The sequence below is a fragment of the Serpula lacrymans genome, assembly GCF_000218685.1.
Source record: "Serpula lacrymans var. lacrymans S7.9 unplaced genomic scaffold SERLAscaffold_14, whole genome shotgun sequence".
Lineage (NCBI taxonomy): Eukaryota > Fungi > Basidiomycota > Agaricomycetes > Boletales > Serpulaceae > Serpula > Serpula lacrymans.
Window position 1 is genome coordinate 972,637 of NW_006763303.1, and position 16,305 is coordinate 988,941.

The 16,305-nt window shown below is 43.6% G+C and overlaps 6 protein-coding genes across 6 annotated transcripts; 3 read left to right on the forward strand and 3 right to left on the reverse strand.

Annotated features, from left to right (window-relative positions):
• Window positions 1-2,106: 2,106 nt before the first annotated feature.
• On the reverse strand, window positions 2,107-3,850 carry SERLADRAFT_442528 (uncharacterized protein; the record flags this gene model as incomplete). Its single annotated transcript, XM_007323077.1, has 8 exons — window positions 2,107-2,281; window positions 2,338-2,486; window positions 2,535-2,559; window positions 2,618-2,670; window positions 2,734-3,129; window positions 3,183-3,303; window positions 3,505-3,660; window positions 3,717-3,850. 8 exons carry the CDS (start codon window positions 3,848-3,850, stop codon window positions 2,107-2,109), a joined length of 1,209 nt encoding a protein of 402 aa, XP_007323139.1.
• A 457-nt stretch (window positions 3,851-4,307) lies between these two features.
• SERLADRAFT_411249 (uncharacterized protein) lies at window positions 4,308-8,227 on the forward strand (the record flags this gene model as incomplete). Its single annotated transcript, XM_007323078.1, has 12 exons — window positions 4,308-4,321; window positions 4,383-4,683; window positions 4,710-5,160; window positions 5,197-5,540; window positions 5,592-5,658; window positions 5,790-5,802; window positions 5,850-6,096; window positions 6,149-6,181; window positions 6,443-6,880; window positions 6,929-7,207; window positions 7,229-7,833; window positions 7,894-8,227. The coding sequence occupies 12 exons, from the start codon at window positions 4,308-4,310 to the stop codon at window positions 8,225-8,227; spliced, it is 3,126 nt and encodes a 1,041-aa protein (XP_007323140.1).
• Window positions 8,228-8,797: 570 nt separating this feature from the next.
• On the forward strand, window positions 8,798-10,515 carry SERLADRAFT_477932 (uncharacterized protein; the record flags this gene model as incomplete). Its single annotated transcript, XM_007323079.1, has 3 exons — window positions 8,798-9,063; window positions 9,213-9,945; window positions 10,000-10,515. 3 exons carry the CDS (start codon window positions 8,813-8,815, stop codon window positions 10,420-10,422), a joined length of 1,407 nt encoding a protein of 468 aa, XP_007323141.1.
• Window positions 10,516-11,100: 585 nt separating this feature from the next.
• SERLADRAFT_477933 (uncharacterized protein) lies at window positions 11,101-11,953 on the reverse strand (the record flags this gene model as incomplete). Its single annotated transcript, XM_007323080.1, has 6 exons — window positions 11,101-11,436; window positions 11,493-11,521; window positions 11,584-11,624; window positions 11,683-11,709; window positions 11,767-11,862; window positions 11,930-11,953. The coding sequence occupies 5 exons, from the start codon at window positions 11,813-11,815 to the stop codon at window positions 11,229-11,231; spliced, it is 354 nt and encodes a 117-aa protein (XP_007323142.1).
• A 1,438-nt stretch (window positions 11,954-13,391) lies between these two features.
• On the reverse strand, window positions 13,392-15,137 carry SERLADRAFT_477934 (uncharacterized protein; the record flags this gene model as incomplete). The annotated part of the gene is made up of 8 exons (XM_007323081.1): window positions 13,392-13,613; window positions 13,677-13,778; window positions 13,839-14,156; window positions 14,224-14,347; window positions 14,403-14,551; window positions 14,743-14,910; window positions 14,964-15,019; window positions 15,070-15,137. 8 exons carry the CDS (start codon window positions 15,095-15,097, stop codon window positions 13,581-13,583), a joined length of 978 nt encoding a protein of 325 aa, XP_007323143.1.
• A 77-nt stretch (window positions 15,138-15,214) lies between these two features.
• On the forward strand, window positions 15,215-16,229 carry SERLADRAFT_477936 (uncharacterized protein; the record flags this gene model as incomplete). The annotated part of the gene is made up of 4 exons (XM_007323082.1): window positions 15,215-15,463; window positions 15,548-15,663; window positions 15,715-15,846; window positions 15,900-16,229. The coding sequence occupies 2 exons, from the start codon at window positions 15,296-15,298 to the stop codon at window positions 15,659-15,661; spliced, it is 282 nt and encodes a 93-aa protein (XP_007323144.1).
• Between the last annotated feature and the right edge of the window lie 76 nt (window positions 16,230-16,305).

Sequence of the window (16,305 nt, forward strand, 5' to 3'; positions counted from 1 at the left end):
ATCAGCAAAGCCCCGGCGGCCGGTTCAAATAGGGCAACAGGTCCATCTTTATGACATCAATCTACCATCATATACTATCAAAACATCGGCCGCTTGTCTTGCCTAGCTGGAGCATGGGTGGGTAGTTTTTGAGCTGGAGAAGGTTCATCCCCTTGCGTTGCCCATGTTCATTGCTGTCCCATTCACTTGGGTACACATATCTTTTGTCCATCGTCTTCGCTACAGCTACACCTACCACACGCTGCCTGGGATTCACTTGTTCCAAATTGGGACTACTCCTCTCCCTCCCTCGTTTGACCAGGTGGTCCAACACAACCAGTCCATTGGTAAGGCCATGGAACTGTCGGAATTGGACTAGGTGGTGGACCGGTGGCTCCAGTTTCTTTTTTTTCAGCAGAACATTCATTTACAGTGCAATTATTTTTGATTTTTGAATCATTTTTATGGACACATATTTTTTAGAATGTCTGACTGACAATAAAGGAACTGTGTTGATACTGATAGTGTTTTGCCTTGCCCTTTTTTTACTCCATCTTCCCATGACATCATGATTTTCCTGCTCTCTTTTTGCTATTGGACTTTACTTTATGGCTGTACAAACCTGTGACATTACTCACAGCATTCATTGTTCTATCCCTTCCTTTTCCTTTTTTTGACAATCTTATCCTGTACTACCTATGCAGGATTTGTCAGCATACATTCCTTCCTTCATGTTCTTTCTCATTCTTTTTGCACAGCTATACTGTGTATAGCCTACTTTTCTTTTACTATATAAACCCCTGTATTTTACCTTGTAAAAAAAACAAGAACTCGATTCCAGACTTCTTCTCTAATCTTAAGTCCACTTCTTACTGCTACTTGTGATCCAGTGTGGTCACAACCAGACCACTCCACTGTTCTAGGAGGCAAAGCCCATAAACAAGTTCCGTGGAATCTGGGAGGATTGTGTGTTAGTTTGTTTTTGTGTGTGGTTTTCTAACAGCAGTTCTCATCATCAACACCGGCTATTGTTGAGATACTGTGGGCCTCTTTTTTGGTGCCCCACTTTATTCTGTGTCTGAGTCTTTCTCCACCATTTCCTTTGCATTTACTTTTTTGCTGGAATGTTGAATGTGACTGCAGGGCGGGTGATGACCTGTCCCCTGTTCACTGAGAAGTAACTAACCTTACTAAAGTTTAATAAGTAATTTTGCTAGTGTTAATGTACCAGTGATAATGAAACAATGTATCTTCAATAATGCACTGTACAGTGTGAGGTGTTGGGCATCAGCAAAAGCACACAAACCCGACCTGGCCAAACTTGGCATTACTATCTCCTGCTATCACCGCCACCTGCATCGTGTCATCAGAGTGCCGACCATGCACTATCTATGAAGCCTCAAATTTGTTTCGGTTGCAGCAAACCATCACCAAAGCCGTGGTCGACTGACTCCATCATGAAGATAAGTACAAGTATATTATTACTTGGACTTGTCTTCATGATGGGACCATATCACCAATTCTACCGGAAGCCTCTATCAGTCTGCATGATAGATAATTACAACTGACTGTTATTTACTGTTGTGGTAGGTCATTCAGACCATAGTGTCAATTAATAACAACAATATATTAGCATTCACAGCACACAGTACATCAAAGGCAGCATGAAAAACAGGCGAGACAGTAAAGATAACTGGACCTTCAAAAATTAAGACTGTTTTCGACGCTGCCTCTTGCCCTTCAAATTTGTTGCCTGTGTTTTAGTGACCTCTTTGCCCTTTCTTTTTTGCTTTTTCGGTGCAGATGCTTCGTCGTCACTCAGGCTAGACAAGTCACTGGGGTCCGAGTCGACTTGCTTGATCATGGCTGTGTGTTTGATTAACTTGCGAGCTAGAAGGGCCTGGTCCATTTTCACATATAGTAGACAGCTCCTCTGCAGTTCTCTTTCTAGGGATGACCTTGGAGGGCCCGCATTCATATTTGTCCATGCAGGCTGGTTCTTCTAAGTCGTCAGAGGGACCTTGGGCAGGTGAGCTGGGTGGTGGTGTGAAAGCCGAACCAACTAGGCCTAGGGGTATTCCTGGACTCGCCGGCGGGATATATGGTGTTGAACTGGAGGTAAGCGACCTATATTGATGGTGTAGCTTCGAGCTCTCCAGCAGGCTGTGCAGGATTGGCAACCATGGCTATGTTAGAGTTGGCAGTCCTTCGGGCAGCCCTTTGGGTCATGAATTGAGCAATGTCATCATCACTTTCTGACTGGTTGTCGTTGATTCCAGTGTTTGAGTAGCCGAAAACATTCCTAGGTAGAACTCAATGGGACATCAATAAATCAGGTAAAACAGGATAAAGTGTTACAGATCAAAGAATGTCAATACATCCTTAGCCCATGGATCAGTCGGGTCCTCTAACAATGTATTAATTTGGTCGTAGAAGTCCTTGTAGTTGAAATGCTTGTCCATGCCATCAGAAAGCCATGATTCCCGACTTGTTAATGCATGCCGACCCTGTGGTAGTGATTTGTTGGTATATAGCATGCAGCGTTGATTATTTACTTGTATGATTGCATAAGAGATTGTCCTGGGTGTCGCACATGACAAGCCATGTATTTTTGCATTATGGGCTCGTGTGCTTCTACTTGTCTTGGAGGTTTAATCCTTGAGTGCCGTCCCAGGCCCTGTAAAGATATGCCTATAAACCTATACAAAAATGTTAGTCAGAATGCGAGAAAATCAATATGAACACTATACTTACTCGCGGAACATAATAGCCTTTAAGCAACCCTTCATGAATAGCATTTGGGTTGTACTGTTCAGCGGGTTCAAACCCTATATACATGAATGCGGGGAGCTTGCTGGCTGTAACTCTGATGCGTCCATCAAGCAGTTTGATGCGTGTTCTAAAAAATACCATGAAAAATAGAGCCAAATCAAGCGTGAAATACTTACTCATCTTGGTTGCCATAATAAGACAAAGCAACAACGCAAGCTGTGGGTGGGCAAATCCGAGCCCACTACGATCTTCTTTGCTTCCAGTCAGAATTGGCGGGTTGAGACTCATAGTGGATGGGTCTGGTGGCACATATTTTGGTATATCTTTTCTGAGGCGACTGCTGTCATCTGCACGTGTACTCCTCATGATTGTATACATCTATGAAATTGTGTTAATGCAGGTGCATACAAGGTCGGCAAGGAATCACTCACCTTTTTAAGAATAAAATCAAGTTTATCCTTGTTTTTCCTATGCAGCATTTTTTTGAACTCTGGCACAAAGTCAACAATCTTGTCGAAGTTTGAAACAGCACGTTGTTTGTCATCCTCGGACCTAAGTGTATGGATGTATGCGTAATCATGAGATGAAAAATGAAAAAACTCACATATTGTCAAGCACACTCTGCCGAATTGCAGCTCAATCCTGTACATGCTTGTTCTGTGGCTGTTTTGAGCCCGCTGTGTCTTTTAGCCTAAGTATATGCATATATATCAGACCAAATATGCAAGCAACACACAGAAACTCTATACTAACCTTTGCTGATCCTCTTTGTCTATGCTCTTGAGGATCATGGCAATACGAAAGTCTGATGTGATGTTGCAGTATAGGTCAATATCTCGAGGAATCCATTGAGCCGCATTCCAAAATGGGTCTAATGACTTGCCATCACTTGGATCATATAGCTCCTCTCTGTATGGTGGTAATTGCAAGTCAGTCTTATACTAATTTGGGGTATATCAACTCACTTAATCTTTTTTTTCTCTTTCAGCTTTCTTTGCTTCCCATCCTGGAGTGTTTTGGATGTTCCTTTTTTGGAAGACCTGTTGTGCTTTAGGTCTAAGGCAGAGTCATCTTCCATATCACTGGGGCTACTATTCATTGCTGTGTGGATATGTTTCAGTATTGCAACACAATAAGATAGCAAAACAGAGATATGAAAACGATTGTGGTGTCTTTTGGGTTTGCAACTGCGGGGATTAAACACGATATCAGCAATTTACCAGCAACTTAAACCTTATTTTTTTGGTAGACAGTATGACTGCCAGTGACAGTTATGGCCTAGGATTAGAGCTATTGTCTGATATATATTTTTTCTCAAACCATGCCTTCATTTTGCTTTGGCTGTGGCAAGTCATTCAAAACCAACAAACTGTTAAACTTACACACAAAACAATGTGCCAAGTCTCAATATGTCCTGGGTGATATTTTAGATGACAATACCAAGCGCTCACGGGATGAAGATAAAGAGAGGGAAATGCTAAGAAAAGAAAGGAAGAGGTTGAAGTGAGCTGAAGAATTTGAAGAGATCATTTCAGATAGTCTAGTACTCAATCACCATGCTGTCCAAGAGGTATGTTATTAATTGTGTTTTCTTGTGTTGCTACCTTTCTCACTAATTGTATGTTATCTAGCAAAGTGATATTCAAGTTCAAGGGCAGCCTGATAGCTCACAACCTGAATAATGTTTGCAGCTCCAGACTATACACACAACTTGTTCAGGCAGACCAGTTTGCTTACCAAGACGATATGTTGATTTTTTACCACCAACCGTCACTCGAAGAAGACAAGACACTCAAACCAACGATATGCACCCCTCTCCTCACACATCTGAACACCAAATTCCACATTCCCAAAGTCCCCAATGTCTTAGATCTAGCGAGGACGTGGATGAAATTCCCTCAGAGAATATTGAGACAAAACCAGATTCATTGGGTCTGTATCGTGTATACTTAGGTCAGCCATCTTCAACCCCAGAAAGTGGCATGTCACTGGACACTATATGTGATACTCCAAACCTCAAAGCAGACATGACAGAACAAGCTGTGTTGCCTCAGCAAAGGGTCTTTGGTCTGTCGCCATCAGAAATTCCACCAGAGCACCTTTTCTTGCCATTCACAAATCCTAGCTGTGGCATTCTCATGGCATGGCAATACACAGGGACATCAACAAAATCAGCAGCGGAGCTTACACGGCTAGCAGCCTATCTTCGTGATCCTCTATTTGATCCTAGTGACCTTGATGGTTTCAACCCCACTCGTGAACATAAACTCCTTTACAAATATCTGCAGGACCGAGAAAATCCCTTTCATGAAGAAAATGGCTGGCAAGAATCAGTGGTCAAAATTTGCTTGCCAAAAGAAAAGAAAAAATGGGCTCAAGAAGATGATGCGCCAGAACTTGAAATACCAGGTGTTCATCACCGCTCACTTGTTGACATAATCTCAGGTGTTTTTGAGGACGAGGTTTTCAAAACTTACCACACAACACCCTTTCGTCGATACTGGAAACCATCAGATGATTCAGATCACACCGTTAGACTCTATTCTGAAGCTTATTCATCAGATGCATATATTGATGCTTACAACGAAGTCAACAATCTACCACGAGAGCCTGGGGACGAACTTGAACACACAGTTGCCTCGCTTATGTTGTGGTCTGACTCCACACATCTTGCAAATTTTGGTAATGCAAGTATATGGCCGTTCTATGTGTTACTTGGTAATCAGTCCAAGTACACCCGAGGCAAACCCACATCTATGGCATGCCACCATCTGGCTTATATCCCTACAGTATGTGAAATTTATGCTGTCTAGTTCTCGTACTGAAAATTTATGCCTTAGCTGCCGGATGACATTCAAGAAGTCTATATCTCCCTTTTTGGTGAAGCTGCAACATCTGCAAACGAGAGTTAATGCATGCCATATGGGAGCTTCTGATGGACAAGAAGTTCATGCATGCTTATAGGCATGGTATTGTCATCTGCTGTGGTGACGGAATCACACAGCGAGTTTTTCCTCGATTTTTTACATATTTGGCAGACTATCCAGAAAAGTAAGGTCTCTTTTTTTCTACCTATGCTTGACTAATATGGTCCTCAGGATACTACTTGCAAGCATCAAATTTCTAGGCAATTGCCCATGCCCACATTGCTATGTCAGAAAATCAGAAGTTCACAAAATGGGTAAAAAAAAGGATATGACTTGCCGTCGCAAGTCAAGAGTAGATGACAACATGCGCTGCAACAAGGTCAATCTGGCACAGGAGCTTATCTTTCAGCATGGCATTCCCATAAATAGTGAAAGAATAGAATCAGTGCTGGGTGAACATTCTGTGATTCCAACTCGAGTAAGTATTTTTTACTTTTACTTTCATGATAACTGAATGTTGTTTTTTAAAGAATGCTGTCTCAGAGCGTCTCTATGAATTTGGGGTTAATTTTTTTGACCTCTTTGTAGTTAATCTCTTACATGAGTTTGAACTCAAGCAGTATATATTTCCCTTTGTTGTGATTTTTCTGACTAATTGTATGAAAAAGATACCGTTTAGTCCCAACATTTGGTAGAGGCACTATCCGACGTTTTTACAAGAATGCATCAGCTATGAAGAAGCTTGCAGCTAGGGATTTCGAAGATTTACTCTAGGTGGGGCCTCCATCAGGTGTTTGATGCTTGCATTAATTACTTTATATCAGTGTGCAATGCCGGTATTCCAAGGTCTACTGTCTGGGAGCCACAACACAATCATTCTTGACCTCATATTTGCCCTTGAAACTTGGCATGCATATGCAAAGCTTCATCTGCATACTGATGACACTCTCAAGTTTTTTGACGATGCAACTATAACACTCAGCCAGGCTGTGCACAAGTCCTTGAAAACCACTTGTGAGTTGTATGACACAACTGAACTCCCTCAAGAGGAGGCTGCATGTGGGAGACGAACTGCTGCCCTTGCTTCCAAGATGGCCAATGTGGGAAGTCAAGGACTTGGCCAAGACGATCCAGCAAGAGCGAAGTACACTGGTCCCAAGCGAAAGAAATTCAACCTGACAACATACAAGTACCATGCTCTAGGTGACTACCCAGATACTATACGACAATTTGGAACAACAGATAGCTATTCAACACAGCTTGTAAGTGTTATTTGCTGTGTTTTACTGAATAGAAACCATTATCAACAGGGTGAACTACAACATCAATGTGCCAAACAACGGTTCCCGCAAACAAGCAAACATCATCTCATCTCACAAATGACTCATCAAGATGCACGCAAATGGCTTCTCACCAAGATTTCCCAACAGCGCAAAGCAGATATATCACCCATTACAAACACAACATCCAACAAAAAATATACACAACAGTTGGATGATAATCTACCTTACACAAACCCATCAACGCACTACCATATTGCAAAGTCAAGTCGAGACAAAGTTGGGCTGACAAAATGGCTTGGGGACTTAGTAGATGGATTGTGCTGCTAGGATTTCATACCACACTTGAAAAACCATTTACTAGGACGACTCCTTGGTGTAACATACAAGGGTGATGAGATTTTCTATACTGACAAGCAATGTGGCACCGTAAAAATCCTCAAGAACAAACTCTACTGGCACCAAGTGCTACGTTTGAACTATACCACTTATGATCTACGACGTGAACAAGACTCAATTAATCCTCGGACACACCCTGACATTATGGTTCTTGCCCATGAAGACCCAGATGAGACCGAGGAACCCCACCCATACTGGTACACTAGGGTCATCAAAATTTTCCACATAAATGTCAAACATCACAGTGGCCAGTCCAAACTCTCGGAGCCGCAGCAAATGGATGTACTTTGGGTACGTTGGTTTGCACGCGACACAAGTACACCCACTGGGTGGGCAGCAAAACGTTGGCACCGAGTTGGCTTTATGGATGGGCTTGAACCTGGCGCATTTGGATTTCTTGATCCCGATGTTGTGATTCGAGGCATCCATCTCATTCCGGCATTTGCATATGGTCGCACAGATGAATACTTACCCCCATCAATCACACGACAACCAAATGAAACTAATGAAGACTGGGCTTTTTTTGATGTTAATATGTAAGTACATTTTTATTGCTTGAACTACTAGTACTGAAACTCTACCAATATGTCCCACAGTTTTGTAGACTGTGACATGTTCATGCGGTATCGAGGCGGTGGTGTTGGGCACAAGGCAACAAGAGAGTGGGACTCTTTCCTTCAGAAAGAGCCCCACAGTTCAACAGACCACAAGAACGAGCCAGCACAGGTTGAGGGTGAGGGTGATGATGGCATAGAGATAAGCGAGGGCTGGGACACCGAAGAAGAGAGTGATGAGGAGCAAGAGTTGGAGGGAGAGAACGACAAGGAAGAGGCTGAGGTTATAGAAGATGAGGGAGCACAGGAGTGTTATGGCAAGGACAAGCTTGGAGACGAAGAAGTGTTGGATGTAGAGGGTTTTGCACCACTGTAGAGTACTCGTTCGCTGTGCCGAGGTATCTTTTCTGCCTTCCTGTATCTTTGTATCCAGCCTTTTCTCCACTTTTCTATCTCGGTTTAATACTGGCAATATAATTGATTACTATGAAAGAACAATAGATACATTACATGATATTTCACCCCCTACAGCTGTGAAGAGACGACCAGCCCGACACTATCCAGACACTCAATAGTGCTCGATGATCACTCCATCTTGATCGCAACATCAATGTGGCACTACCTTATTTGGTTGCATCAACACTATATACGTCGGTACTTAACCGTCACGGCTCGTCACGTTTGGGTTCTTTTGCTGATGGGTCCTGGTCTTCCCTGGAGGGCCATGGTGTCTATCAGTCTACAATTTGGTAGATTATTGCATATTGATAGGATTGATAGGCACTGAACTTATATTTCTGCTCTCATTGGGCGATAGATCGCGGAGAACAAAATATTAAGCGATATTTAAACGCTATCTCGCCTAGCGGTCCGAGAGACTGGCACCGAGTCTATCACGCACCGCATATGCGTGTTTTCCTCGTTCTTATCTCTCCTTTTTGCTCTTGTGACCTCGTTTTCTATGTCCCAGCTATCACCAGAATTACTTATAAGCCCCTGCGCAAGCATATCTCTGGAAACATTGAGGATGCCATCTGTATCCCCCTCTCCAAGTCTTTCTGTGCAGTCGACTTCGACCTCTTTCAGCAGTTTACTGGCGGACCCTGAGCCTCAGTTTGGTCTTTCTGCTGACGTCCCATCTCGTGTAAATGGAGAAAGCACCTTTCTTGGTGTGAAAGGTCTGCGTCATGTAAATGCGAAACTAGATGCAAGGTAAGGACTCACTGTGATCTTCCTCCCATGAATTGGATCTACTTTGTGGATTGTGGAGTAGTATATTTATGCACAGATCAGTCCAATCGCTGTCTGCTGTAGTTTTCCAATACTGTCTTTACTGGCTCTGACTGTTTTGTTTTTTTTAGACTATATAAATCCTCTAACTTTGCCACTCAACTACTTGCGATACTCGTTGCACTGGGCATCCCTTCATGGTCAAAGATTGAAATACCAGCATCGGCTGTAAAAATCTTCAAGGTGTCCGGCTCTCTGACAAATGCTGTGTATTTCGTCTCTTGTCCATCAGAGCCATCCGTTCGCACTCTTCTGCTACGGATATACGGCCCTTCCTCGGGTTCGCTCATCTCTCGTCCTCGAGAACTTCATACCCTTCATGTCTTATCGTCTGAATACCGCATTGGTGCTCGTGTATACGGTACTTTTCAGAACGGCCGGGTGGAGGAATATCTCGACTCTGTGACACTTACTCCGCCGGACCTGCGAAATAAGCAAATTAGCTGTTGGATTGGTGCTCGCATGGCAGAGTTGCATTCAGTGGATATTGCTGCTGTGTATAAACCCCCATCTATAAATCATGTAGGAGGAAGCAGCAGACATATAGGTGCAAAGGATAATGTAAACTCATGGGTGTTATCTGCTCGTGGTGTTCTGGCGTTGCCGGCTGTCTCTCCAATCGACCGTAAAGCACTCGACATGGATTTGTTTTACGAGCGATGGTCTCAGTACATCAAGTGGATAGAACAGACGGAAAAGATAGAAGGCAAGAGCAAGCGAGTTTTCGCGCACAACGACACTCAGTATGGTAACCTTCTGAAACTGACCAAGAAGCTTAAGGAAGGAACTCCAGAGCATTGGCAGGTGACTATTTTCAATGAACATTTTCATCGTATACTCACTGACTTTGCTTGTCAGATTGCCGTCGTAGATTTCGAGTACGCTTCTCCGAATCCTCTTGCGTTCGACATCGCGAATCACTTCCATGAGTGGACGGCAGACTATCACTCATCCACTCCACACATTCTTGATCCATCCCGTTATCCGACTCTAGAAGAGCGGCGCAACTTCTACTGTGCATACTTATCGCACTCTCTGCCATCCAGTTCTTCTTGTCCACCTGTGCCCACACCAATAGTAAGCGAAGAAGCCATCATGACATTGGATCGTCAAGTTCAGATATGGAGCGCTGCATCACACGGTATGTGGGCTATCTGGGGCATCGTGCAGGCAAGAGATGATCTAGTGGAAGGTAATAACGAACCTGAATTTGACTATATCAGTTATTCACGGTGTCGAATGGAGCTCTTTTATAAAGGGATTGAGGTTCTAGGGATTTAGTCTGACGATTTTATGATTAGCTTACAATGGATTTTAGATATGTACAACGTACCGGTATGAAAATCAGTTTCATATATAATACCATCTACTTTAAGGGAACATGGAAATCACACAGGTTATGTGGTTCTTCAGGGCAGGACATTAAATCCATGTCCTAGGATTGTGTTAACAGATTATGTAGTGATTGGCAACAAACTGAAACTGGTGAGTACAATAATAAGATTACCTCCAGAAGAATACCGTGAATATCGCTTGATAATAGAGATCACCGAGATTATAGATACAGATCTACATATCCTCGTTAAAGCCATAGCTACTCTTTCTTATTCTCTGGCATCACAGGACAGGGAATGCACCCGGCGGTTAGCCAAACCGCGTATGTACAGCCACAGGGGTATAAGCCGGTTGTAACTTACCCAACAAAAACTGTAAGACGGTACCATCGGTTTCACATTGATGTGAAATTTCGAAGAGGAAGGCCCTGTGTACCGTGTCCAAATCTCTCAGGCTCGTGGTCACCGGACTCAGAGAGGCACGCCGATGAGTTAGACTTCAAAGTCAATTACAGCACTACAATTTCGGCAGAATTAGAGGTGACATAGCCTATCAACGAACAAAACTTGAAGCAAATAGGGGCTCTGTATCTTCTTAAATCGGACAATTCTGAAGTCGCAGGTTGACGCTGACCCAAATGCCAAAATGCCAATTACAAGCGCTATCATCAGTAAAAATGTTGTACAGTGGGCTCGTTTTCTCATAAATCCCGGCAACCGCCCTCAAAGTAGCACACAAATCTACACCCAATACTAGCACTGGGGTAACATCTCTACGTGATTACTCATGTCACTTTCGCTCTGCCCCTGCGCCCCGACCTCAACAAAGTCTATATTTGTCGTAAAATTTGCGGTAGTAGCACAAGTGTGAATAGAACTGATGTCTTCCACATTGGGGTTCAACGACGCGAGATGTAACACACTCCTCGTCGACAACATACTGTGCAAGCATGTTTGTAGGCTGGTCCAACGGAAGAAGTCAGAATACTAGAAGTATATTTGGAGACTCTAACTCACTCCATTGAAGCAATTCCAATTTGCGGTGTCTTTGTTTCCATAATAAATGTAAGTGTACAGTACCAGGCATGATATGTAAAGAAATACTGACTGGTTGTTCCAGAATGAGGAAAATATTTATCAAGCTGGTCGCTAAGAGTGATATAAGTCGCGCTTTCGTTTGCAGGTGACCTGATGCAAAAAAACATACCTAGTAGTACTATAAAGTACATTATGCCTAATATGACGCAAATCTGTCAGCACAGCGTCCCTATGTATTAGAAAATGAACTTGCCATCTTGCCAAAGTATATCTAGTAGAGGAGATCTGGCACTTGGTACCATACCACGATACCAACCGAGCACTTTATAGAGCGTAAGGCAAAGCACGACTAGGAGGAATGTTAGCTAGCTCCATAGAACAAAAGAGCCAATAACAAGTCCGTTAAGTGCACTCACCGATCTCAAAAACGACGATCAACACGAAAGGTAGAACCCACAAGTTTGCAAAAGAAATAACTTGTCCGCAGAGCCCCGCGAGCGCCAGGTTAGGATTGACTGTAAAAGCAGTATTCGTTCAGAACACTATGGGAAAGATCTGATCAAGAGGAATGATAGGTAATCACGAGCTACGGTAGTTTTCTCAATAAGAATTATTCCTGGAATCGAGCTAACCTGAGGTTATTTGATTAATCCCTGAATATATAATATATAGTCGAAATACCAACCACAAGAAGAGATATCAAGAAATACTTGAGTTTGCGATCCTTTTTCCAGACTGCCCAAGTGCGGACAGCAAGAATCCCTGTGATATATACATATCATGGACTAGGCGGTGACGATGGTAAATTCAGTGCTTACCACCGGACGCGGTGATCGTAACGAGGCGCAAAACTAAGACCAAGTTTATGTCTATTGCGAGATCAGAGATGCTATCAACTCACTCGCAAAGACAAGGGGCGACACTAGTGGCGGCTGTAAATGTAGCATGATTGAATGGCCTGCTTATGAGACAAACCATGCTCACTGGTAACACAGAAACCAATGCGTTTGCGAAGCCACAGTATCGAGTTAAAAGGAAAACAGCGCAAGTGATCGTAAATCGTTTTGGTGTTCTCCGTATGAACTGTGCCTGTAAGACACAATTCGTAAAATCAATTACAAACAAAAGGGGCCCTATCAGGGAAACGTAGGGTACCAACCTCTTCGCCAAATGTTAAACAATAGTCATAAAACTATAGTGAGCCGCATCAATACTTGCATCAGTGGTCAAACGGACGTCAGCATCGCCGGAACTATAACACTCACAAAAAGTGCACTGCTAGCGACTGTGCATTTTGGCCTACTTATAAGCTAAAAAGATATTCGAAAAAATAGAAACTACACTGACTAGTGATTTCCTACATAAATGATTCAGTGAAGAATAAATCACACTAGTATGGTTGGACTAGCTCACCGTCGTGACATTCCAACTCGCCAAACAACTAGCAAAATCAATCATGTTCGCCATATGTGATGAGTCCTGGGCCTTTGGAATGAGAATTGACCGAGGGGCATGAGTATAAATATAAAAGAGGGCCAGGTCGAACCATACTAGTGCTAGTTACGTGTGAAGGGAATCAATTGAGCTGTTAAGTATATTGGCACCAGCGAGCCTTGGCGACATATTTAGTCCGCCAATTTCGCGATGAAGCCCTCCTATGTAGTAGTACGTTGGAGTCTCCGACTGCTTAGCACCAGTAGCTATGCAAACTATCTTTGGTGGGTGGCCGATGTGTAAACGTTGTAACTGCCCGCCCTAAGTTTGGTCTAGTCAGGACCCTAATATCTCCATACCTGACTGGGAAACCTTCTTGTTTCTTCCAGGTAAGTCGAGAGCTGTCGGCATCACGAAGGATCACACATAAATGCCGCTCCTCTTGCGCACGGTACTTAGGCGTAAGTAAGGTTTGACATGTTAGAAATATAAATTTCGTTCCTGGCCTTAGTATACGTAAGCGACCTCTAAATCGGTATTTGCAGTTATAAAACTTGAAACCACAATTGTACAAACGAATATAACACATTTGTTTGTTTGAATCCTCAATCGTACATTCGCTCTGCCAATAAATCAGAGTTTCGCTGCTTCTACAAATGAGACGCCCTGTGAAAATTAAAAGGTAAGATGCTGATCACGTGATATATCCAGCAGGAACTTCAGACTTACCTTGTCGATGTTGCTTACAAGGTCGGGAACGGCAGCTTTAACAAGAACCTGCTCAGCTTCAGTGATCTTTCCAAGAGATCGGATCTTTACGACACCCTCAGTCTGAAAGTGAGTATGATCAACACAAGAACTATAGAAGTCGAATTTGGGAAAAACACGCACGCCGAGTTCAACAGGTGCTGAGAAGTATTCAAGGTCTTTGCCGATTTCTTTCTTGAGCGCTTCTCCACCAGTTTTGTCAGCAGCAAGGTTAACGTAGCTCGGAGCCACGATGCCTTTTTCGCCATTCAGTGCCCTGATGACCTTGCCAGCAAATTCGGCACCGGCGAAAGCCATAGAAAGGGTGGCAGATCCAGCACCATCCTTAGCCTTAACGACCTCGTCACCACCAAATTGAATACGGTTGATTAATGCGTCGATGTCGGAGGAAGCAACGCTAGAGGGAATAGGGTGGGAAGATTGGGAAAGAAGGGGCACGATCTATACGTATATATCGGACATGCTAGATATCAGCTTCAGTCCTAGAGGAAGCCAATCAAGTACGCACAGTTACGCCACTGTGGCCTCCGACGACAGGGACGGTAACGGAAGTGGACAACGAACGGTCCCCGATGATTTCCGAGACGAAAGTCGATGCACGAACGACATCCAAAGTGGTCACTCCGAAGATCCTACAATAAGATAACTATATGCATCATGCAATAGACGTAGTAATTTTTTACTAACCTCTTGGGATCAAATACGCCCTTCTTTTTGAAGACCTCGGCGACGATGGGAACCGTGGAGTTAACAGGGTTGGAGATGACGAGCACAAAAGCTTTAGGTGCATGCGTTGCGATTCCAACGGCAAGGTCACGGACTATGCCAGCATTGATCTAAATATCGTAAGTGATTGGTTTCTATTCAAATGAAAAAACAGGATTCACCTTGAACAGATCATCACTAGCAGAGCATCCCGACAATCAGTCAATAAATAAATCGATGAGGAAACGCCTTACCGTGTCATCTAACCAGATGGCCATATCGGATGAGCTTATCAATTAAGACAGAAAAATACCGTACTCACTCCAGGTTTTCTGGGTATCCCAGCTGGGATCACAATGATATTGGCACCGGTCAGTGCCTTCTTCAGGCCATCATCCGGAGGTAAGTAACCTTCGACTTTGGCGGGGGTAGCGATGTGTGACAGATCAACGGCAACCCCAGGAGCGTTAACGATATCATACAAGCCCAACTAAATCAAATTATTAAACCGCTCAATAAGAGATGCATTCAGATCTCGCTTGCCTCTGTTACGAGCGGGTTTGATTTCAAGAGAAGAGATAAGGGCTGACCGATACCACCTATACAACTATCACTGAGTGGCCTTGGTAAGATGACTGATGTATTTTACCTGCGGCACCAAGTACGACAGCTTTCATGATGGACGACTGGGAAGATGGTGGAGAGTAAAGAGGAGGGTTACTAGCAATCTTGAAAACTTGCTTGGGTAAATGCGCAAGATATCGCACACGTGCTCGGCTATATGCGGCGTTCCGGACTTCGCTTTCTCTCGTCGTACTTTGTAGTGTGTTTTGCACTCACTTATTCTGGCTCAATACTCAGTTTCAGCACACGAAATGTACCAAGGCCGCCGTAATGTTAAGACTCCCATGTACCTCCTGAACAGGTTTTATGGGTTTTCGTTCATGTTCGGCTGCCACCTGGCGTGTCTCCAAAGCGTCTCCAAGTTTAGAACTGGGTGTGTCGAAATATCACATTCAATCGCATCCAGACCTCCATTTAATGTGCAAGACTTCCATCCGGTGCGCGAAATTCAGCTGACATGTCGCCTTTCCTTTTCTTGCCTGCCGGACCGCCGTGTTTCCCAGATACCCCTCTGGTATGTTCGACCCAGACAAGGCCCAAGGGTCGGTTTTCAACAGTCACGAGTCCAGGACCAAGTATCGGAACAACAGAGGATGACAGACACGCCAAAAAAATAAAGGCAAATACCGCATCAGGATATCGACAGTGCCTGCTACTTACTCGCTAGTAGACTCCTTGCCGTTTTCTTGGCTCTAGACAGCTCTCACGCTAGGCCTAGGGAAGGTCAATTCTATGTCCAACGCTGTAGGGGATCTGTATCAAACACTGGACGATATGATAGCGAATTGTCATCCCGATGACAGTACGTACCTTATGCTATTGTATCAATCGTGCTAGAACTGAACGCCACTTTAGTCATAAAGTAGGTTTTCTTGTTTGGATTTCAAGGGTCCCCTTCAAGCTGTCGTTCAAATATATTGATATACTCTCGGTATTTTTCTATCGTAAACGCAATAGACAACGCGACTAAGACTGACAAGTTGATGCTATCCCGCAGTATATGAAAGTCACGTCATTCGATCCTCCAGGCATCCAAGCGGGCTATCTACTTGAACCTAAATTTGAAATTAAGCTTGTGACAATATACTATGGTGCTACGCAATTTACGGCCTCTCACATATATGTCATAGTCTAAGTGGACTGTACTAATTATTCCATTCAGTATGTATGTACTCAATTGATATGTCAATGTGTCATGAGTTTTTGACAATGCGGTTTGTAATTGTTTCTGACTGTCTAGAAAGGATGAACCATATCCAAA